Here is a 24,317-nt window from a genome sequence, read left to right on the forward strand (position 1 = left end):
TTTATTTTCTTCTTTTTTGTTTTTGGAGAGAGGGTCTCACTGTGTATTCCTGGCTGACCTTGAATTTCATTATATAGGCTGTCTTTAAATTCACAGAGCTCTGCCTGCCACTGCTTTTATCCCAGAGTGCTGGGATTAAAGTCATGCACCACCACATGTAGCTTAAATTGACACTGTCTCATTAGAGTCCCAGATTAAAGTGAAGACAATAACATTGGTGTGCATTGTTCCCAAGATCCATATCATCTTACCACATAGGCAGATTCTTATAACACTACAGCAATCACAGCACAAAATGATGATGAACAATTTTCACTTTGACGTAAAAATTCATCATAATTTCACATACAAGGTCCCAGACAATGCATACTATGTAGCAATTAGTACATATTGAAAATGATGAACATCAAGAAAAGTATTCTCCAGGTAAACTTTGGTATATGGGCCAAAGTGAAATTCCAGCAATACAGACAAAGGACATTAGCAATAAGCCATTTCCCTGCACAAATCAGGGAAGAAGCCATCAGCTGAGAAGCCTCACAGACATGGAACCAATAAGTGAATTTTTAGCACCCATTTAATCAATGACAATTTTCTGTGCTACCCCAGAACTCTGCTAACTGGGGAAAGTTCTAGACACCAGTACATACGTGTATATTGACTCCAGCTCTGCCAACTAGGGAAAGTTCTAGAGTCTCATGCATGCATACCTTTTTCAGACAAAACAGAGCCTTCCACATGACTGGGGTCTCTACAACCACAGAGCTCATTAATAACTACACATCAAACCAGAGGTCACAACAAGCCAAGTCTATTGCATGTTTCATTTTCCCTAACAACTGAGTACATAAAGAATATAAACCATCATTTGGGGACTGATCACTGCCAAAGACTAAGATTTGTTCACACACACAAAGGTGGACATGTGCACAGACCCTCTTGTCTGAGCAGGCTTACCTTGGCCATCTGTGCTTGCACGCCATTTGCCTTCAAGGATGCTACTGCTTTCTGTGCAGCTGCAGGACTATCAAAATCTACAAAACCATAACCTGCAAAAATATAAAATCTGACATTAGTCATCACAGGCAGGCAGATGCACCCCTGTCATACCAATGAATGCAGACTTACTCTCAGCCATAAATTCTTTTCTCCCAAATAAAACATGACTAAACCCAAAGGCTCTCATATCTGTGCTACTGAGTGCTTTGAGTGAGATATCTTAGTATCTGTAGATATGAGGAGGTTAATTCATTTTCCAGAGTACTTTGTAGACTGGTGTGCAAGGGGAAGCCCACTTAACACTAACGTGGCAGTTGAGTCAAAGCCTCACTTCTGTGTGCTCTTTCTTCTACAGATTTGCTGCAAGAGGGAAGAGAATAAAACTCCGGAAATCCTTAGGTGTCTGAGGCTAAAATCCATTTTCCAGACCTCTAAAATCCAATACTCATAAAAGCCATAAGAATTGGCAAGTGTGATGGTCAACATTAACTGTCAACTGGATGGACCCAGAATCATCTGGGAGATGGACCTCTGGGTAGGTCTGTGGGGATTATCATCTTTATGACAGTAGTATGGGAAGTCCCTCTGAATTGTGGGTAAGCACATTCCTTGGGAGGGGAGCCTGGATTCTGTAAAATGGAGAAAGCCAGATGAGCACTTGAAGCATTCATTCTTTCTGTTTCTTGACTGTGGATATGATGTGACCAGCTGTTTCAAACTGCCCGCATTGTGACTCCTCTCCTGTAGGAATGTGCTAGTACTGTAAGCCAGAATAAATCCTTTAATGCTTAACTTGATTTTCCCAGGGTAAATTATCCCAGAAACATGTAAAGAAGCCATAACACTAAGGTTGTTGTTGGAGGCTGCAATAGTGCTAGCCATGCAGCAGGCAGCCAATAAATATATCTTGGTTGCACAAATAAAGGTTGTGGGTTAGATTTCAGATTTGAATCTGCTTCTACCTGACCACTCAGCCCATGATTCCAAATTATGGGATCTTTGTTTCTCTCAATAGCAGCCCAAATCACTGATCTTTAATATCTTGAAAAAGAATAATTTGATGAATAAATATTCAAGCCTCTGGAAAAAAATACTAAATGGCCATCCTTCTTATTTTTGGGGGTGGGGTTTGGAGGCATAAATATATGGTTCTGTTTGTGTGATTATGTAAGGACATATAAAAGTTCAGGGAAACAAACAAACAACCAGGACAGTTGTTAATGGACATGAGAGAAAATGCCATCTTCACGCCATCAAGGTGACAGGTATTAGTCCAGGAATTCACCCAACAGCATTACCAGCTGCCAATAATATTTTAAAATGTGACTACTTAGTAGGGTGTATTGGAATACACCTGTGATTCAAGCATTGTTGAGGTTGAGGAAGGAGAATCAGAAGTTCAGGGTCAGCTTTATCTATATACTGAGTTTAGGGCTCACCTGAGGTACTTGAGATAATTTCTCAAAAACAACAATAACTGTAGGTGTGCACACGTATTGTGGTCTGAATGTGAATGTTCTCCACAGGCTCATGTGTTTGAACACTTGACCGCTGGCAGGTGGCACTGTTTGAAGTTACAGAACCTTTAGAAGATGGAGCCTTACTGGAAGAAGCACATCACTGGGAGGCAGTTTGCAGTTTTGTAGCCTGACCCTACTTGCTGTTCAATCTCTGCTTCCTGTATGAAGATGACATGTGATCAGTCAGCTTCCTGCTCCTGCCACCATGCTGTCCACACCTGATGCCAAGTCTTCACAGTGACAGACTCTACTCCTCTGGCACTATAGACCAAAATAAACACTTTCTCCTATCAGGTTTTTTGGGGGCAGGCAAGGAATTTTAACTCAGTAACAGTAAAAGTAACACACATCCATATACACATAATAAATATTATATATGATATATATATATATATATAGCATATAATGTGTTATATGTATGACATATACACATATATACACACATATAAATATGCATATATGTATTATAAATATGTATGTGCTGTCCTGAAAAGCTTATGGAAATATCAACACATCTTCTCATCCAAGAAGACAGGCGTCTGCTTGTATTTTTTCTTTCCTTTTTTTTTTTTTTTTTTTTGTGGAGCTGAGGATCAAACCCAGGGCCTTGCGCTTGCTAGGCAAGAGCTCTACCACTGAGCTAAATCCCCAACCTGTCTTGTATTTTGAAGCTTGTCTCACCCAAGGCTTTCAGGCTGCCACTGGGGCAAACATACCATTTGTGTGCTCTAATCTACTCCTGCCACTGGGGCAAACATACCATTTGTGTGCTCTAATCTACTCCTGCCACTGGGGCAAACATACCATTTGTGTGCTCTAATCTACTCCCACCCCAACCTCCAAATGAGAGTGTTTGGGAATTCAATTACCAAGTTGTTTCTTTTAATTAACTTTCTAATTTTCTCCCCTGAAATCACATCTTCCTTTTCTCCCTCCCAGCATGTTATCCCAAAGCGAACTTGCTACACAGCAGTGTACCAGCAAAATGCTCCCTCAAAGCAGGGCGGTCAAGTTTGTACTTCTCATACATATACATAAGGAAGTGTGTTCTGTCAGGGCTGGTTATTCTTCTCTTCATGAGATAAGATGGGGAAGAAAAGAAACAGGAAAAAGAAGGTCAAGAACCAAAATTAAAGACAAAGTGCAAAAACTCAAAAACTTTGACATCATTACCCATAGGTCAGGTGCCCTACTGGGGGATTAAGGTGCTCTTAATTAGTGACAGTATCATTGTGTCATATCATACTGACTCTGGGTCCATTGTATGTGGAGACTAAGGCACAGGTGAACTTAAATGACTGGCCAAAATGGCAGAAGCTGTTAGATGGCAGAGTCACAATTTGAACCCAAGTCTGCACAAAATTATCCAATGCCATACAGAGACTGTTTCTAAGCCCACTCTGGAGCCCTGCTCTGGAGCATGTACCCCTGATGCCCCTCAGCTCTGCTCTGGAGCCTGCTCTGGAGCCCCACCCTTAAGCCTGCACCCCTGGTGCCCCTCATCCCCTCTCTAAAGCCCTGCTATGGACCCTGTGCCCAGATGCTGCTCACACCTTCTCAGAGAGGCACAGAAAGTTCTTGGATTTGGAGTTTTAGGGTGAGTTAACACAATCCCATGAAAGGTTCTCTCTAGCTCATTCTCTTTACAGATTGCTTCCTGGAGGGCCTGGGCCTGCACTACATCTCTCCATGGCAGGTGTGGGCAGGGTTGGGGTTGGTCTGCATTCATTTAGAGGCTCATTCTTCCTTCTAGTAGTGAAATTCTTCATCAGGCACTTGACTCAGCATTCTATATAATATTCAGAAAACAGCAGGCCCAGCTACCACTCACATGCAGCTTATTAATTGAGTTAAAGAGCTATGACGGAATGGCCATACCAAGGAATCTACAGATATTGAAATATCTTCCTTGAAATAAAGGAAAGCAGTGGGCACAGAATGTGAGTGTTGATTGTTAGTTATCTAGAAACCATTGAGAATTTCAATGGAGTCTAGGTGGTGATGAAAGAGGTTGGCAGCAGCAGTGGAGAGGACTCAATGGCTACCACAACAAACCACAAGAAAGACAGCAGGTCAAGATGCTGATTGGGGGAAATAGAGCAGTTGAGTTATAGTTTCTAGGGAGGATCAACAGGACTTGACAACTGATTGATTAGGCTGGGAACAGGAGAAGTATAAGATGACAGGAATTATTGCTTGGTTGGATTTTGTTCTCCTTTCCCATAAGCCACAGGGTGAGTGAGCTGTGGGTGACTGAAGTGAAGAGACTAGAGGAGGGGACACAGGAGTGAGGGAGGCATGAAGACACATTCAGTCAAAACACTTGTGAGAATCTCTGCAGAAAAAGTCAGATTGCAGTTTGATATTGTGATGATTGGTTTTGAATGTCCTCTTGACATCACCTAGAAACACCTGAAAGAGATTCCCAATAAAAAGTCTAGATCAAGTTCCCTGTAGGAATGTCTGTTCAGGGATTGCCTTGACTGTATTAACTGATCCAGGAAGACCCAGCTCACTGTGGGCAGCACCATTACCTAGGTAAGGGTTCCTGAACTGTGTAAGAGTGAAGAAGGGGAGCTGGGCATAAACATGAATACATTTTTTGCCATCTGTTTTGGATCATGGATACAGCCTGACCACCTACATCATGTTTCTGCTGCTCCCTCCCTGCTATGATGGACTCAAGCTCCTTCTCTCCTAGGTTGGTTCTATCAGGGTATTTCAACACCAGGGTATTTCAGCAGTGTAACAGGAAACAAAACTGACAGAGAGACGTATTGTTGTGCATGTTGCTCTGTATAAATAAAATGCTGATTGGCCTGTAGCCAGGCAGGAAGTATAGGTGGGACAAGCAGAAAAGACAATTCTAGGAAGTGGAAGGCAGAGGCAGAGAGATGCTGCCAGCTGCCGCCATGACAAGCAAGATATAAGGTACTGGTAAGCCACAAGCCATGTGGCAACTTATAGACTAAAAGAAATGGGTTAATTTAATATATAAGAACTAGATAGCAAGAAGCCTGCCACAGCCATACAGTTTGTAAGCAATATAAATTTCTGTATGTTTACTTGGTTGGGTCTGAGCATCTATGGGCCTGGTGGGTGAGAGAGATTTGTCCTGACTGTGGGCCAGGCAGGAAAACTCTAACTACAAATGGCAGGAAAACTCTAGCTACAAATGGCGCCCAACATGGGGCCCAAACCCACAACCCTGAGATTAAGAGTCCCATGTTCTACCTACTGAGCTAGACTGGCTTGGAGAACTCTGCTTGGTCTACCTCCAGCGTCCAGGGTCTGGGCACCAAGAGATCTCTCTCCTTTGGATCCTGAGTCTTCAGTGTCCTCTCTCAGCCCTGCCTTGTAGGTGTGACCATTACTGAAGTCTCAATGGGGGTTAGAACTTCCAGGCCAAGGCTGGAATGGCTACCCACTACAATGTATTAGGCTGGCACTCAGTAAAAAAGATAAAATCAGAAATACATATTAAGCGGGCAACAGCTTAAAAATGCTAGTAACAGAGATGGAAAGAGAAAAAAATCATAGTGAGAACATGAAAAAGATTTAGATTTTGACTTGAACAACTTCAGCTTTTAGGTCTCCAAGGTGATTTTGCAGAGAAGATTGAAGCAGAACCAGAGAGGATGATGGACACAAACAAGAACATGTCCTCTTAGAGCCAAGCAAGAAGGGCCCCAAGAGGGAAGAACTAGCCATGCCAAATGCAGGAGAATATGCAGGCATGGAGGTAGTGTGAAAATGCCCAGGGCCCTTAAGAGCAAGGATGTCTGTACAGTGGTAAAGACTAAAGCTTTCCTGAGAAGAGGAAGAATTAGGAGAGGAAGAGAGAAATGGGTGGTATAGAAGGCCTTGTAAGGAGTTAGCTTGGCTGATGCAGGGAAAGAAAATTAGATAATAGAAGATATGAAGTCAATGGGGGGTTGTGTGTATGTGTGTACATATGCATTCACATGTACATTTGTAGAGCCCAATGCTCTACCTTAGATGACATTCCTCAACCTAAAGCATTAAGGTAGGACCCACCTACCTTCTTTATTGAGACATTGTATCTAATGCACATGGAACTTATTAAGTAGGTGAGACTACTGGGTAGCCAGCATGTCCTGAGGATCTACCAGTCTCCACCTCCCTAGTGCTATGATTACAAAAATATTGTCATCATGCCAAATATTACACATGGGTGCTAGAGACTGAACCTAGGTCCTTGTGATTGTACTGCAAACACTTTACTGACTGAGCTCTCTCTCTTTCTCTCTATCCCTCAATTGAGTTTTCATTTACTTTACAATAAGATAGTGTGTGTGTGCATGTGTATGCACATGTATGTGTGTTTCCTTCCTCCTATGTGAAGTCAAGGTAAAGACCCCTAAAACTCATTTCAGTGATTCAGAAGTCTTTATTGGCCACCTGCTATAGCACATTACAGTTTGCAGCTTTGAATAAGGAGTAGGAAAATCAAGCTGAGAAGAGAGCCAACCTTCATGAGTATAAGAAGAAAATTCATAAAATAGCCTTCCTGGGAAGATGCAGGCAAAGGAGCATCTGGGACAGATGTGGGCATGCTGTCCCATCACCCACAGTCACTGAGAGGAAGAAGAAAGAGCACTTTGGCTGTGTTAGTTACATAGGTCAGTGCTGTGACCTGACAACAGCCACTCAGAGGGAATGGCTTATTCTGGCTTTCAGTTTGAGAGGACACATTCTATTGTGGTGGGAAAGGCAGGGCAGCCAGAACATGAAAAAATGGGTCATGAAGTAGCTTCAGTCAGGCAGAGAGTAGACAGGAAGTGGGCTGCTTTATAAAACCACAAGCCTAGCCCAGTGGCCTGCTTCCTCCAGCAAGGTTCCACTGCCTTCCAAGAGGCACCACTCATCATGTGACCACTCATCTCGTGGCCAAAGGTGACCTTACAGGAGGCATTTGTCACCAGCTGTCATTGCACTGCACAACCCTAGTCATTGGATTTTACCTAGGTCTGTGTTCAGTAGATCCTTGTCAAAGTACAAAGAAAGTATGCTACAGTATGTAAAGTTGCAGAAGGGACTTATGTGCTTATTAATTAACAGATGAAAATGTCATGTTAAATTTTGATTACAAACAACAACAATAACCAAACAGTTCCAGTCCTGTCAGCTGTGCCTGTCCCACCTCTCAGACCTGCATTTCAGCATCTTCCTTCAGGTTCCTGACCTTCACTTCCAGCCCTACACATCACAGAGTACATTGTAAAATCAAGATGTGCCTGACTCCTACACAAACCTCAGCAATTTCCACAAGAGCACCAGGTACCCTGAGCTTTCTCTCAGGAAATTCACAGCTGAATTCTGGGGGAAGGACTAGCCCCACACCTGTAGGAATGATTGCTGTTGAATATTATTTTAAGATGTGTTAGTTTTATGTTTGTTGCAGTTGTTTAACTCTGTGAAGCTGTGTTACAGTGTCTGTCTAAAACACCTGATGGTCTAATAAAGAGCTGAACGGCCAATAACATGGCAGGAGAAAGGATGGGTGGGGTTGACAGGCAGAAAGAATATAGAGGAGAAATCTGGGAGAAAGAAGAAGTAGCCAGAGAAGCAGGAGGAAAGACCAGAGAGGAAGGAGGAGGACACCAGGAGCCAGCTACCCAGCCACCCAGCCACCCAGCCTCCCAGCTACAGAGCAAGCCACAGAGTAAGAAACAAAGAAAGGTATACAGGAATAAAGATTAAAGCCCAGAGGCAAAAGATAGATGAGATAATTTGAGGAAAGTTGGCTAGAAACAAGTCAAGCTAAAGATAGGGCATTTGTAAGTAAGAATACGTCTCTCCCCATGTGATATTTATGTGAGCTGGGTGGCTGCGGGCTCCCGAAAAGAGTAAAACTAACAACCACAGATGAGGGCTCCAAGCCAACAAGCAGCAAAGACTCTGCATGAAGACTGAGAACAGGGAGAGTCACAAACCTGAGTTGTGGGATGCTCATGCATACTTCTATCTGTTCAAGTGAGAGTCGGAAGGTCAAAGTGTCTCCAGAAACCTTGAAAGATATTTCCATCCTTTAAATAAACATGGCATTTCTAAGGTTTATGAAAGTGAGGGCTACATCACAGTCAGAAGAAAACAAAATGAAATACAAGAGTGGTTCTAAAAAAAAATGATGTGTTTAGTAGGGATAAAAATCACTGTAATTCGGTTTCAATTTGCTTTCCTTCCTGATAAATAATTAAGTCTTTCTCTGCATCTGGCAGATGCCTCTCTGGAAGGGAGGCAGAGTAATCCAGCCCCCCAAGGAAGGCTAGCCAGGGCAAACTCAGCCCAGAGGCTGTGCACCCCACCTCCCTTGATTACATCATCACACTTGGCAACAGGTTCAAGCAAATTAGATCCAAATGTCACTGTTTCCTCCACACCCAGAGCTTGTTTTTCCTCCTGGTCAGGGAGACAAGGCCAGCAGCTCAGCAATTAGCTGGAAGTGGAGCAATGGGAGAAAAGGAACTGTGGGATAATTAGGTCATTCTGCGAATGCACTCTTCCATCAACGGGCTTAATCAATGCTTCCCTGAAAAGCTTTATACCTTCTGTGCTTATTTAAAGTTTTGTTATGGCATGGCACTACCAGAGCAATGACCTTCTAGAAAAATAATCTATATTAATTACAGCTTAACTCCACAGTATCACCAGAGGGCTATTTGTCTGTTCCCTTTCCTGCAGTCATAGGTGACAATTCCAGAGACCTTTATCCTTCAAAAATTATTGTGTAAAGATGTATTTGGAGTTTCATTAAAGTCTCTTTATATCACACTCAACTGTTGATTTCAGGTTTTTGGGTTCCTGCTGGCTCTTTATACTAGCAATTCAAATTATGCATTTATTTGCCAATATTGGGGTTGGGTGGGGCAGGGTGTGGGGTGCAACTGGAGAACTCCCCCTTTAGGTTTGTGGTACCATCTACAGCCACCCAGGGCATTTGGTCTCAGACTTTTAACTGCACACTGAATTCCACAACATTTGCATAGTTCTTTGTCTTGGGAGTGAGGTTTAAAGAAGGAAGGCCTCCCAGAACACAGATGCAGAGCCAGCTGTGAGTCAAATGTGGTTTCTAGACAGTTCAAGAGAATGCGTTGGCTGAGACTCATGTGAAACTCCAGTCCTGCTCAAATGTAACAGTTGGGATGCTTGAGAATTCACCTTACTCTGGCAGCTACTGGGGAAGAATCCATGAGCCTCCACCCTTGTTGGAGGATCTAGAAGCAGTTGATAGCTACAGGAGCAAAGGAGGATGGAGGGGGAGAGAGAGAGGGGGAGAGAGGAGGGAAGTAGAAGACAGATTACTAAGAAGTAAAGGGGATCAGTGAGAGTGTGGGAGAGATAATAGTGGGTAATAGAGGGGATGAATTTGGTCAAAATATATGCATGCAAAACCCATTATTGCATATAGTTAAGACATGCCAATAAAAGTATATCTCATTTAAAAAAGAATTGGGACTCCCTAGTTTTTCTCTCTTTTCATTTAGGGTTTGTAACATGCTGTGCTGGTATCTGGGCTCCAGGGGGTAAGACTGAGTTGTGAGGATGAGACTGGAGGAGAAAAGAATGTAGTAGATGTCCTGGAAGCCTGAAGGTATCTGAGTCACTCTTCCCCTCTCTATCTCTACTGGTCTTCTCTTACATCCTTCAAGTAATGGATGGCTATGGAACCTTCCCTGCTATTGGATGTCCTAAGTCTCTGTATTAGGGGGCCAGAGACAGGAAAGTAGAACATTAGCACATCTGTCCTGGGTAGATGTTGTCAACTTGACACAAGCCAAGGTCATCTGGGAGTAAGGACTCTCAATAGAGGAATTGCATCCATTAGATTGCCTTGTGGGCTGGTCTGTGAGGCATTTTCTTGATTAATGACTAATGTGGGTAGAGCCAGGTCACTGTGGGTGGGGCCATCCCTGGGCAGATGGCCCTGGGTTGTATTACAAAGCAGGTAAATGAACAAGAAATGGGGATCAAAACCATAAGCAGCACTCCTCCCTGGCCTCTGCTTCAGTTCCTGCCTCCAGGTTCCTGCCCTGACTTCCCTCTGTGATGGACTGTAAGCTGTAAGGTCAGACAAACCCTTTCTTCCCTAAGTTGTTTTTGGCCATGGTGTTTATCACAGCAACAGAGACGTAAGACAGTTTCCATTCCTACATTAGTTCTCAACTCTCCAGAAGCTTTCATCCTTTCTTCAGCATTCATTGGAAGGGTTTTCAATGAGCATTCATCAAGAGGAATCCCAAATATGTCAGAGGAAGCAAGACAGCAGCATACACTTTGCCTTGGATATGTGAAAAAGAAAAGCCCAAAGTCCAAGCCTGCTTAGGTGTGGTAATAGACAACTCTTACTTGGTAGAACAAAAATCCACCTAAAATTGTTTCCACCATTATAATCCCAAATCGCTTATATATAGAATGCCCTTAGATTAGAACATAGGATCTCACAATTTTACATGTTAAAGAGAGAGCCTATCTACTGCCTGTACAAAGGGTTACAGCATCAGCCACCTAGCAAATGGGAAGAGAAGATGGACAATGAGTCTATACAATAGTAGTACTGAATTGTTGTTGGTATTTTTTTACTCTTACTTGCCTCTACTTTTTGGGGGGTCCTGCCACCCAGCTCCCAGATAAATCAAACACAGAGGCTTATTATTGTTTATAAATGCCCGGCCTTAGCTGGACTTATTTCTAGACAGCTTTTCTTAAATTAGCCTGTCTACCTTTACCTCTGGACATTGACCTTTTTCTATTTATGTATATATTTTCTTTCCTTATCTTATTCCATGGCTTTCTGTGTAGCTGGGTGGCTGGCCCCTGGTGTCCTTCTGCTTCTTTTTCCATTCCTTAATCTTTCTTCTTGCTCCTCTCAGATTTCTCCTTCTATTTATTCTCTCTGCCTCCCAGCCCCACCTATTCTTTCTACTGGCTGTTCAGCTCTTTATTAGACCATCAGGTGTTTTAGACAGGCAAAGTAACACAGCTTCACAGAATTAAACAAATACAACATAAAAGAATGCAACACATCTTTCCATCATTAAACAAATGTTTCACAGCACAAACAAATGTAACATGTTTTAAAATAATATTCTACAACCCTGAAGTTCCCTGAACCTCATACCATCGTGTCAGAAATCAACACAAGAGGATTACCTTAGAAGAGGATTTCCCAGCCTTGGAGATACTTTTGAACCATAATGTGACTCTCGCATCATTAAATACATTAAGCATCTACTTCGGGGGGGAGGGGAGGACTAGGTTCTGCAAGAAAAATAAAGACAGCTCAAACATGTACCTGAGTAAGACATGATGGGAATGGTGTGTGTGTGTGTGTGTGTGTGTGTGTGTGTGTGTGTGTGTGTGTGTGTGTGTGTATACCTTTCTGCCTCCCATTTTATATGCACAGTTCATATGAATTAAGTTAAAAACAAGGGACAGAGAAGAACTGCTGTAAAACCTCAGAATGATCAGTTAATTCTCTAGCATGTAAACCACTGTTCCCATGTGGGACAAACTAGGTACATTTTGTGCATGAGAAAGCAAAAGTGGGAGCTGGTAGAAGACCTAGGTTTTTCTTGTCCATCTGAATAAGACAGTTACAATATAGACAAATTCAGCAGGAGAAGCAATAGTATGACACTTGAAATGGGACATTTTTCTCACTCTTTTTATGTTGTATGAGAAATCAAGCTGAGCTCTACCTGGGTTCAGATGTCTAAACTCACTGCCCTTCTTACCCCAGGCAGTTGATTTTAAAATGAGAGAAATTACTGCTTTTGACTGAGAGTCAAAACTAGGACTCAGATCATTATTTAGGAGCTCGGTGCAATCTTCATGCTTTATTGAGACTCAAAATACACACAGCTTGGCTATTCTTCTTCTGGACCAGCTATTATTTTATTGCATGGCAGAAATTCGTAGAGCAACCAATGTGAGTATAAATGTCAGACTGACCACCAGGAAGCTTCCCTTTGCTCACAGTGTTCAAAGATGTCTGTGACTTGTTGGAGCAATGTGTCTCCTCCATTGGAATAGAGGGAAGATAATATGTGAATAAGGGCTACAGGAGCAAGCCTGGGGTACTCATGAAACAGTCCCACTGAGTTTATGACTACAATGGAAACAAGCTGTTCACAACATTGTCATCACAGTTCTATAGGCCATAGGCCACCACCAGGTAGGTTAAGAGCTAAGCTCTGACTGCCCATTCCTCTCTCCCTCCCCTTGCTCCAGCCTTACAATAGGTAGAGTTGTGGTTCTCCCTAGCACAGAGCAGAATAGTCTCAGTAAGCATGCACTGATTGGAGGAGAACCTCTGCTAAGTCGAGGTACTGTGCCCTATATTTAGACTTGATGAACCTCCAAACTACTGTTGTGGGGTGCTGAGAGCCAACAGCCATCCTCAGCAGCCATCGGGCTTAACGGATGGACATATTGCCATGCAGAGGATAGTATGAAGTAGCTACGTGCAGGAAGAGAAATGGGAATCCTTTAAGAAGATGCCCCGTAATGCTCCTCCAGTTTTCATTTCCTTCTTTTATTCATGGTTTTTGTATGTATGTGTGTTATATGTACACATGTATATGTGGCTGTGTGGATGTGTTCAGGATTATCAGAAGAAGGTATTGGGCATATTATTTCATCACTCTCCTCCTTAATCCTTTTGGACAAGGCCCTCTTGTGGAACCTGACCCTAGGCTGGCATACAGCAAGCCCCAGAGATCCCCGAATCAGCCCCTCACAGTGCTGAGGTTTCTCACAGGAGATACCCAGCTTTATATACAGAAGCTAGAGTCATATGAGAAGAAGGAGCCTCCCTTGAGGAACTGCCTCCATAAGTCTGGCCTGTGGGGCATTTTTTGGATAGATTATTGAGTTGGAGGGCCCAGCTCACCATGGGCAGTGCCTTCTCTGGACATATGGTCCTGGGGTATATAAGAAAGCAAATTGAGCAAGCCATGGGTCACAAGCTAATCAACAGTGTTCCTTCACAGCCTCTACTTGAATTCCTGTCTCTAAGTTCTTGCCTTGAATTCCTGCCCTGGCTTGGCTGGGTTATAGACTATAACCTGGAAAATGAAACCAACCCTTTCTTCCTCAAGTTGCTTTTACTCATGGCGTTTATCACAGAAACAGAAAGCAACCCAGGACATGAGCACGATCTCCTCCTTCCAAACTTAAAAAAAAAAAATACCATCTATAAACTTTCACAAGACTCTATTTGAATACAAGTTGTATTCAAATATATCTATGGATATATTTTATGGAATTCACTCTTTCTTTGGTGTTTATTGGCCTTATTCCAAATACTTTAAACAAACATTTACAAGCACCCTATATTGGTATGACATACTCCCACTTTACATCTTTGAAACTAAAGGACTGTCTTCACCCTACCTGATGTACATAATTGTGCATTTTAATTAGATTTCAAAGACAACGAAAGTCACATCTAGGCAATCCAGAGTCATGGGTCCATGTAGTCGAATGAACATCATAGGCCAAAGAAATACTCAGAAAAACAAAAGCTTGCTTCCTCTGTGACCTCTGGGTTTAAACCATGTTTGTAAGAATATTCTTGACTCCTGATAGTTCTACTTACAAATCATGACTTCAGTGAATGAATGGCTACAGTCTCACTGTTCTCTGTCTTGGAACTTTCAGGAGTTTATAGAGAAATCCAATATAATTACACCTTTCAAAATATCCTGAAATGGGGGCCAGCAAGGTGGCTCCATAGAAATAGGTGCTTTTCCTGTCACATGATGACCTAAATTCAATCCCCAGGGCCAACATGGTAGAAAGAGAGAACTGATTCCCACAACATGTACACACACACACTTTCACACACAAATATATAGTTTAAAAACCATAAAAAAGAAAAATTGCATTGTAAATAGCTTTTCAATTTTCCATTTTCCCCTAAACACAAATTGGAATTATTTTCTTCTATTGGGCTTACACAGGGACACTTTGCTCAGTCTGGAAGGAGATGACAGGACCTGCCTGTACTGAATCCACCAGGTTTAAATGAATCCCCAGGGGTGCCTTGATCCTGGAGGACATGGGAATGGAGGGGAGGGGCTGGGGGGAAGGTGGGGGTGAGGGCGGGAGGGGGGAGGACAGGGGAACCCATGGCTGATATATAAAATTTAAAACACATAATAATAAAGAAAAAACAAAAACAAAACAAAAAAAACAAAAAAAGTTACTTTTTTAAAATTATAGGTCTTTCTTTGTGGGGCAGAGGGACGGGGGGTTGAGTGTGGAGGTCAGAGGAAAGCTCTGTGGACTTGGTTCCCTCTTTTCACTTTTCCCTGGGTCCCAGGAATTGAACTCAGGTCATTACTTTGCACCTTTAAGTGGCTGGGCTATATAGCTCAAGTTATGTAATCTTACTTTAGAAATGTTGGGGGCTGGGAGATGTCTTAGGGGAAGTGCCTTCTGTGTAAGTATGGAAACCTAGGTTTGGATCCTTGTGTTTGTGTAAAAGGCAGATGTGGCGGGTTCTGTCAGCATTACCTGGGCATGAGGAGACAGGCAGGTACCTGAGGTTCACTGACTAGATCACTGAGCTCCAGGTTCACTAAGGAACACTGTCTGAAAAACTGAGTCAGAAAGAGACCCAGGAAGATACATCAACGTCCTCCAGCCTCCATATGCACAGGTAGGTGCCTGTATTGTATCAACATGAACATGTAATACCACTCACCCACACAAGGAATTTAGCTGGTACCAAAAATATCACCTATGAGGCTGCAACACAAAGATAAATAGATAAGTAATTAAAATCTATCCTTAATTAATTAATTTTAATTAATTAATTAAAACCAAAGTGGTACCAGATCATGCATACAGTTTTAACATCTCTTCACAGTAATGCTTGGATCAGTCTCAAAGCCATCGTGGAAAACTGTCAAGATCTTATGAGAGAAAACATGATGCATGATTGGAAGGGGACTAAGATGAAGAGCCATGTCCTGTATCCTGACTTCATACTCATCTCTACCTTCAAAGCAGATTTTTTGTAATAGTTGAAGATGCATTTCCCCCAAGAAAATATTACTGAAAATTATAAATTAGTGTGTATGATAGTATTTTTACTTTATTTAAAGCTACTTCGGTATGTGTGTTAGTGCACAGGCATGCACATACATGTGCTTGGAGGTCAGAGGTCAGCTTGAGGGATTCTGTTCTCTCCTTCCATCATGTGGGTTCCAAGGATCAAACTCAGGACATTAGGCTTGGCAGCAAGTTCTTTTATTGGCGGAGCTACTTCATCAGCACAGAAGGTATTACTTTAAATATCTTGTTATTTATACAGCAAGATTATTTCTCTCCCTTCTTGAATTGTTCTTGTACGAAGAGAATAGAATGTTAAGATCTTAGGGCAAGTTGGTTAAGATGAAGTAGTTTGAGAACTCTACAGTTTAGGGTGCTTACAAACAATGATATTCGTAAGGGTCATTATTGGGTCATTAAATAAAACAGCAGTAGGAGTAGAGACCAAAGAGCCCATCCCTCTCCCCTGAAGACTCTTTACCTTCCCACTTTAAAAGTGATCTAGAGATCACCAGTATTGGTATCATGGGGGGTGCCTGTTGGAGTTGGTGTCATGGGGCCTGCCTGTTGGAGATGCAGCTGTGCTGGCCCACCTCTGATGTACTATTATTAGTAAACACCAGAGTGGTCCTTTATATATGCACACTGAACATGAGCTGCACAGATGCCCAGGATCACAACACAGTGCTCCCTCCAGGAAGTCAGCTAGCTACTGTTCTTACGAGATTGCTGAGGAGCAGGTATGCTACCTCTAGCTAGCTAGCTCTCCGTGATCCTCTGCTCTCCCCACAGCCCCATTCCAAACATATCCAAGAGTCTACCAACTACAATACTTTCAAGGGCATATATCCTCTCTCAAGACAGCCCACACTGGGCGAGAACACTTGTTAGAAAATCATTTAGTGTGGTAACAAGGATCCTTCCTACAATCTGGGTTCAAATTCTGCCTCTGCTATTCTCTAACAATAAGGCCTTAGGTATGGAACAGTCAACAAAAATGAGAATAATAATATTATCTAAAGGGGAAAAAACGGTGCTGGCTGTAGGCACTGAATTAATTTAAATACATTCAAAGAAGCTGGCTAAGTGCCTGTGGCAGTTCCCTCACCTTCTCAGACTCCAGTTAATTTAGTCATCTTTAAATGCATGCTAAAAGACAAGTGTGATGGGTTTATGCTCCTCCCCACAGAACATATTCTTATCTTTTTAAACTCATCATTCCTTTGCCTTAATTTTGAAATATGAACAGTAGAAACCACAGGATTGGGCCATTTTGTTTTTTCTCCTAATAATCTATTTAAGTGTAACTTCTTGTGCCCTCAAACCTCACTTTTGTGTTTGTGCATTGGAGATACAAGCAATTCTGTTTCATTTTAAAGTTCGAGTTTGCTCTACATTAATACATTGAAAAAAACTGCACAAGAAATGTTCATTTGAATAAGCAGGTAACCAATGTGGAATGATTATACAATAAATGTATTATGCAAATTCCAGCAAACATTTCATGCACATTGGATAAAGAATCAAATTAAAGTCTCAGAACCCTCAGAAAATTAAAGTTAGCAAGCACTGAGGTTGACTTGCCCTTGAACACAAAAGCTACTGAGGGTAGGCATTTCCCCATCTTTTCCACAAAACCAAAGCATTCCAAAACTTTCAGATTAAAGTAAGGAATCCCTTGGGAGTCATAAAGATCAGCTATTTTTACAGGAATAATTTGGAGCCTCAATTTTAAAGTGTTATGAGTTAGAAGGAATGGGTGAACCTTTGTGTCATATTTTCAAGCTAATGTTCAAGATAATCAGCCAGCAGAGGACACCAAAAATTGACCTACAAGATGATATCAGACAGGTGGAGGGTTGGGGCTTGGGGGAACAGCAGAGGGGAGCTGTTTTTCAAAGCTTTCCCAATAACAACCTGATTAGCAGTCATGCAACAGAATCATAGACTCCTTTGCTTTCCCTTCACTTGGTGTAATAATGGGACACTGCCCTGTGAGTCTCTGCAGCCTGCCAATACCGACTCTGTCACTGAACACTGCAGAAAAATAATGGACTACTAAGAATGATAATGTGGGCAATTTTTGGACATTTGCCTATTGAAGGGCAGAGATTTATCACACACACCTCTTTAGATCACTAGGCAAGGTCAGGTGTGAAGAAGGAAGGCTGGAAGCCACATTCTACAACTGGATTTTACACATGGAGGTGGGATGTGGGGCTCTAGGGCCAAGAACAACAGACTCATTAATCAACCCCTGTAAATCAATTCCATTTCCTGTCCATTCTGTTCGGAAGGTGGACAGGATGTAAATATAAAAATAGAGCCATTAATTTAACAAATGCCTGGTGAAGTTCTTAGAGTTCTGAATCAGGTCATGAAGTGAGAGTAAAGAAATGTCACAGCTCTTCTCTCCTAAGAGGATACAGATGCTCAATGAGGACACAGACATTCAACATGAGTGAAAACCTAAGTGTGATGAAGAAAGACAACTCACTCTTAACAGAGGTAAAGATAATGTAGAAAATTGATCTGAGTATTCCTAGATTTCCTTTTCCTTTTATCACTTATTTTATAATGTGTGTGTGTGTGTGTGTTTGTGTGTGTGTGTGTGTGTGTGTGTGTGTGTGTGTGTGTGTGTGTGTGTGTGTTGGTACCTTCCTCAATTGCTTTCCACATTTTTTGAGGCAGGGTCTCTCACCCTAGAGCTCCTTAATTGGGCTGACCAGCTGGCCTGCAAACGCAGGTATCCTCTTGTCTTCTCAGTGCTGGTATTATGTGAGGACTGTGGCTCCTGCATCTGGCTTTTTACAAGGCTCCTGGGCTTATGAACTCAGTTCCTCCTTTTTCAAGTCAAGCACACTACATGCAAAGCCACCTTCCCAGCACCCTCTATCTTTTTTCTTATTATTCTAAAACCTTTTCATTAACTTCATTGAAGTGGAGAAGTCAAGGAAGGTCTTACATAGAATAGTACAGGGCACAGAATATCACCAGGCTGTGTGGGGTTGAGGACTTAATTTTCACAGCAAATCTCTGCTACTCTCCTATCTGTCTATGAACTGATGCTGCTGCTGCCTTAAGGCCCTTAAGGCCTCTTTACCTCTGTTGCAAGTAACTCAGTGCTCCTCTCCCAGTAAAGCAAAGGTCACAGTATTCTTCCTGTCCTCCACACATTGGTAGTGTCCTTCACAACAATTATACAATTTTTGTAGTCTACATTTTCTATCAGCCACTGAGAGAATGATCAAGTGAATGCATGAACCAATCAAAACCTTCTTATTTTAACCTCAGCTAGTGTGGCTCATCCAAGTCTCCATGACAAACCATCTCTCACCTCTTAAAACAGAAGGGCATTTTAGAAGATGGTACTTGATCTAAACTCACATTGAAATTATATTCTTATCTATACTTATGTGCTTTTGAATAGAGCAAGGAAAATAATAGTTCACTCATTCATTTATTCAGGCACTTACTTTCTAAAATTTGTTCTGAGAGGGAATTCTCATTTTGTAGCCCTACTCAATACATTTCCCAGGCAGGTCTTGAACTTACAAATCCTCGTAAACAACTCAAACTAAATATTTAAATTTGAGACATGGAAGGTGCCAGATGTGAAAGTCACCAACACTAAAAGTATAAGTCAGTCACATCCTATACAATGATCCTTTGGTCAATGAATGATCCTAGTGTTCAAGGGGCCCCTTAAGATGATCACACAGGCAGGTGGTTGCTCCGTCCCAGGATGCATACCTGCACTCTGGGCACATGCATGAAGTTTAACTCTCAGATTTACTTGTGTTTTGTTTTCAGGGACATTTTTCCTTTTTGTTGTTTGTTTGCTTGTTGTGGGGATGGTTTTGTTTGTCTCTTGAGGCAAGGTCTCATGGAGCCAAAGGTTGCTGTGAGCTCAATACATAGCTGAGGGATGGAACTTCTCATCTCCCTGCTCCTTTCTCCCTATAGACAGGTGAACACCGCCATGCCCAGGGACTCCAGCTCGCTAGACAAGCTAGAGTTTTATCTATAGACTTTTCAGCTGAGTCCAGCAACTCGTGGTTTCCAGATCAGTAAAGGGCTTAGTGTCCAGAGCCTGCTTCATGTCTAGAACTCACCTTGTTTTATTGTGATATAAACAAAGGGGTCTAGGAACAACATCACTCAGCTGCAGGAAGAAAGTGGGTGAACTACTGACTCATTCTGACAGGAGAAAACTTTAAAAAAATATCTAGATGACCAAGTAATGCTGTCTAGAGAAAGTCAGGCTTCCTGTGAACTGGAAGTGCAAAGACAGTGAAATCAGTTTGTAAGTCCTACCCCTAGACATATGACCTTGGTAATGTGTTCAAGCACACACAAACCACATCACAGCACAAGCTAGCGATGGTTTTGCTCTGAAGCTTTTATACTAATTTAATAACTCAGTCCACACCAGCTCCTGAAATCCCTTTTTCCACAGGACACCAAAGCCTGTAATCCACCGAAGGAATATTATATAAGATATAAATAAAAGTTTCAGAAAACAATTTAAGTTCTGATCTCTAAGCTGCTGGTGAGGGAAGGGTGAATTCCAGCTCCCCTCCAGGCCCCTTTATATCAGGGTCTTCCACAGATGAGATGCAGTTCCCTGGGACATCAGTGACACAAGGAAGCTGTAGCTTCAAAGGCAGATCTAAGAAAGTTGGCTTTCCAGCCTCAGGAGGAAGCAAACAAAAGCCTGAAGCCAGCCCCTGCAGGAAACAACAGAGACAGTTTCCATAATACCAGACACTTGAGATTGATGCTTAAAGATGTTCTTTGTTTTTGATGGATGGCAGGACTATCTTGTATGGAGCCCCAAGCTGACCTGACTGAGATGACATTCCTTTAGGACAGATTTCACATTAGAATGGTGAGTAGGACTGAAGAACAGCAGGCTAGGACTTCCCTCTCTGCATCTCTGCAGGGGAGACGGTTCCTGCTATGCAGGAGAAGCCATGCTTTCTCATATCTGAAATGAAATTCAAGTTTATGTGACAGTGATAACTGCCAGTCTATACTTCGTGCAGGGCACTGTATTAATTTCTTCAATAGTTCATGTAACTTAACCTTACAACGCTTTTTGCAAAGATTTATTTATTTTATTTCATGTGTTAGAGGGCTTTGCTGAATGTGTGTGTGTGTGTGCATGTGTGCGTGTGTGTGTGCGTGCATGTGTGCGTGCGTGTGTGTGTGTGTGTGTGTGTGTGTGTGTGTGTGTGTGTGTGTCATGCCAGGCCCTCAGAGGCCAGAAAAGGGTGTTGGGTCTCTTGGAATGAGTTACAGAAGGTTGTGAGCTGCCATGTGGGTGCTGGCAATCAAACCCATGTATCCTGCTGACCAGTCGATGCTCTTAATAGCTGAGCCATCTTTCCAGCCCATTAAAAATCTTTATAGAAATCATTTCTCTGATCTTGTACACAAGGTAATGAGACAGCCAAGTTTTGCTTACTATTCCTTTTCACATTTTATGAATAATGTGAAATTATGCACCTAGGCTTCTGCAACACACACATAGACATAGACATATTCTCTCTCTCTCTCTCTCTCTCTCTCTCTCTCTATATATATATATATATATATATATATATATATTGATATATATATCAATCATTACATACTCTGTGATATATACAAATACATACATATAAATGTATTATTTGTGACATATGAATATATGAGTATGTTCTGTAATGTATAATTAGATATATACCTGTATTTAAATATACATATATCACAGAATATATATTATATTTAAATATTTAATGACTTAACTGTATATAATGACAACTATAAATTGAGAAGCACATTCTAAGAAATTTACTTCAATTGTAATATTTGTACAAGATGTGATGTAAGCAAAAACTTTGAAAAATTATCTGTTGGTCCTTAGTAAGTACTAAAATGTGAGCCCTCCACGAATACTGGGTAGATGAGGGAAAATATATTAAAACATTCAGTGATTGTGTGATTATTGATACAGGCTCCCTTTAGTGCAGTGTGGTAGGATTGTGTTCCTCAAAAAATTGTGCACCCTAATGAATTTATCTGGGGTCAGAGAACAGACAGCCACTAGATACAGAGCCAAAAATGGTGGCTAGAAAATGGGTCAGAGCTAGCCATAGCAGAAGCTGGGCAGTGGTGGTGCATGCCTTTAATCACAGCAATTGGGAGGCAGAGCCAGGCAGATCTCTGTGAGTTCAAGGCCACATTGGAAACAGCCAGGCATGGTGACACATGCCTTTAATCCCAGGGAATGGGGGCAGAAAGAGGAAGATTATATAAGGTGTGAAGACCAGAAACTAGAAGCATTTGGCTGGTTCAGCATTTGGCTGGTTAAGCTTTTAGGCTTTGGAGCAGCAAAGTTCAGCTGAGATCGATTTGGATGAGGACTCAGAAGCTTGCAGTCTGAGGAAACAAGACCAGCTGAGGAACTGGCGAGGTGAAGAAGCTGTGGCTTGTTCTGTCTCTCTGATCTTCCAGTATTCACCCCAATAACTGGCCTCAGGCTTGATTTTTATTAATAAGACCCTCTAAGATTCATGTTACAGTGCAGACCAAAAGCAGACATGTTTCTACACTGATATACCTGAGTTCAGATGGGAGTTGACTCATCAGGATGTGCTTAAGATCTGAAAAAGTGTCTGGAATGGACAGATACTCAGTAGAGGAACTAACATACTGAGGCTGGTCCCCAGTCATCTTGGATAACAGACGGTTGATAATGCATTTTAACTATCTGGAAATTTTGGGTGGGTATTTTAACGGTCAATATGTATCTTTTTCATCCATATCTTATTAATAAAAATCACCCTGGCTTAGGTAGAGGATGCAGTAAGTGTCCTGAGATCCTTGTAGGTCCCTGTCCAAGAGGTATAATGGGTATGGGATGGGAAAGAGGCAGTCCCCTACAAGAGCTCACTCTCTACATGTTTGCACCAGGTGTGTCATAGTATCAGGAGTACATGACTCCTGGTCTTTGCTCCCCAGATCAAGTGTAAAGTAGTCTACCGAATGATAAATACTCACGGGGTAAACAGCTGTGTTCCTGTGATCACTGTTTTTCTGGGATCACTGTATTTGCTGTAATCACTGTGTTTCTGGGTTCCATTGTATTTCTGTGATCACTATGTTTGCTGTGATCACTGTGTTTCTGTGATCCACCTTGTTTCTGTGATTACTGTATTTGCTGTGATCACTGTCTGTGCTGTGATCCATTGTGTTTCTGTGATCCACTGTGTTTCTGTGATCACTGTGTTTCTGTGATCCACTGTGTTTCTGTGATCACTGTGTTTCTGTGATCCACTGTATTTCTGTGACCACTGTGTTTGCTGTGATCACTGTGTTTCTGTGATCACTGTGTTTCTGTGATCACTGTGTTTCTGTGATCACTGTGTTTGCTGTGATCACTGTGTTTCTGTGATCACTGTGTTTCTGTGATCCACTGTATTTCTGTGATCACTGTGTTTGCTATGATCACTGTGTTTCTGTGATCACTGTGTTTCTGTGATCACTGTATATCTGTGTTTCTGGGATCCACTGCACCAACAGAGACCCAATGGACTGGTTCTAAGACCATGAGCTAAAGGAAGTAGATTCTGTCAAGTTTTGGTTACAGTAATGGAAAGCTAAAACAATCTATAAATCACTTAAAATAGTGTTTGGCACATCACTGAAACACTACATCTGTAAGTTAAACAACACATTTGTTTTTCTCTCAGTGAAGAATAGTCTTTAAGACATAAGAGGGTGAAGCACTTGACACACATGTGAGGACGTGTGAATGCCCAGACCCCATGTAGAAGCATATGCAGACTGCATCTGCAATCCTAATGCTTCTATAGCAGCACGCAGAGGAGATGGGAGAATCCGGGGAAGCTCACAGGCCAGTGTGCCCTGTGTGTACAGTGAGGCATAAGAGGACCTATCTAAAGCAAGGCAGAAGGCAAGGCCTGACCCCGAGGCTGTGTTCTCATGTCCACACATGCACTGTGGCATGTAAGTACCTTCTTACACACATACACACACACACACACACACACACACACACACACACACAGAGAGAGAGAGAGAGAGAGAGAGAGAGAGAGAGAGAGAGAAAACAATATAAAACCTATTTTAACAATTACACACAACCATAAAACTGTGGCCCCATTGTAAGTTATACAGTTACCCTGAGGACATAGGGACCATATGTCTTGAGGCTGCAGAGGCAAGAATGCATAATCCAATTCCTCCCTCCAATAAATTACTAAATGATCTTAATGTTCATTTTAAATCTAACTAAGCCATGTATCATTCTCTATGTTTATTAAAGGGAGCTAACAATGTCCTTAAGTATTCATTTTTTTAAACACAGCATTCCATATTAAAATGTTTGACTTTTATCCCCTCATTATTGAGAAGTACTTATTCTGTTGAAGGCATTTTAAAAATACAGTTTATATAATAAACCAGATTTAATGCTAGTCTAGCTGTCATTCTTTTTCTGATCATGACTCCAATTCCATTCTTGACCAGACATTTATTGGGCAAAACATTCTACAATTTTAAAAAAGAAAGAATAATGAACTTAAATTTTAATAGCAATCTCCCCCATTTTAGATGCTTTTTTTAGAATTCCTTCATTCATGTTGTAGAGGTGTTCTGCCTGCATGTGTATCTGTGCACTAACTCTGTGCAGTGTTCCTGGAGGCC

The 24,317-nt window shown here is 41.8% G+C and overlaps 1 protein-coding gene across 7 annotated transcripts in view; it reads right to left on the reverse strand.

Moving 5' to 3' along the window:
* Rbms3 (RNA binding motif single stranded interacting protein 3) overlaps positions 1-24,317 on the reverse strand; it is a 1,348,289-nt gene that overhangs the window by 381,699 nt on the left and 942,273 nt on the right. For all 7 annotated transcript variants that reach the window (XM_036192502.1, XM_036192498.1, XM_036192497.1 and 4 more), the window contains one exon: positions 958-1,049. In XM_036192502.1, the coding sequence (XP_036048395.1) occupies positions 958-1,049 (92 nt within the window). The remainder of the gene's footprint in view (positions 1-957; positions 1,050-24,317) is intronic.

Source organism: Onychomys torridus, chromosome 7 (assembly GCF_903995425.1).
Source record: "Onychomys torridus chromosome 7, mOncTor1.1, whole genome shotgun sequence".
Classification (NCBI taxonomy): domain Eukaryota; kingdom Metazoa; phylum Chordata; class Mammalia; order Rodentia; family Cricetidae; genus Onychomys; species Onychomys torridus.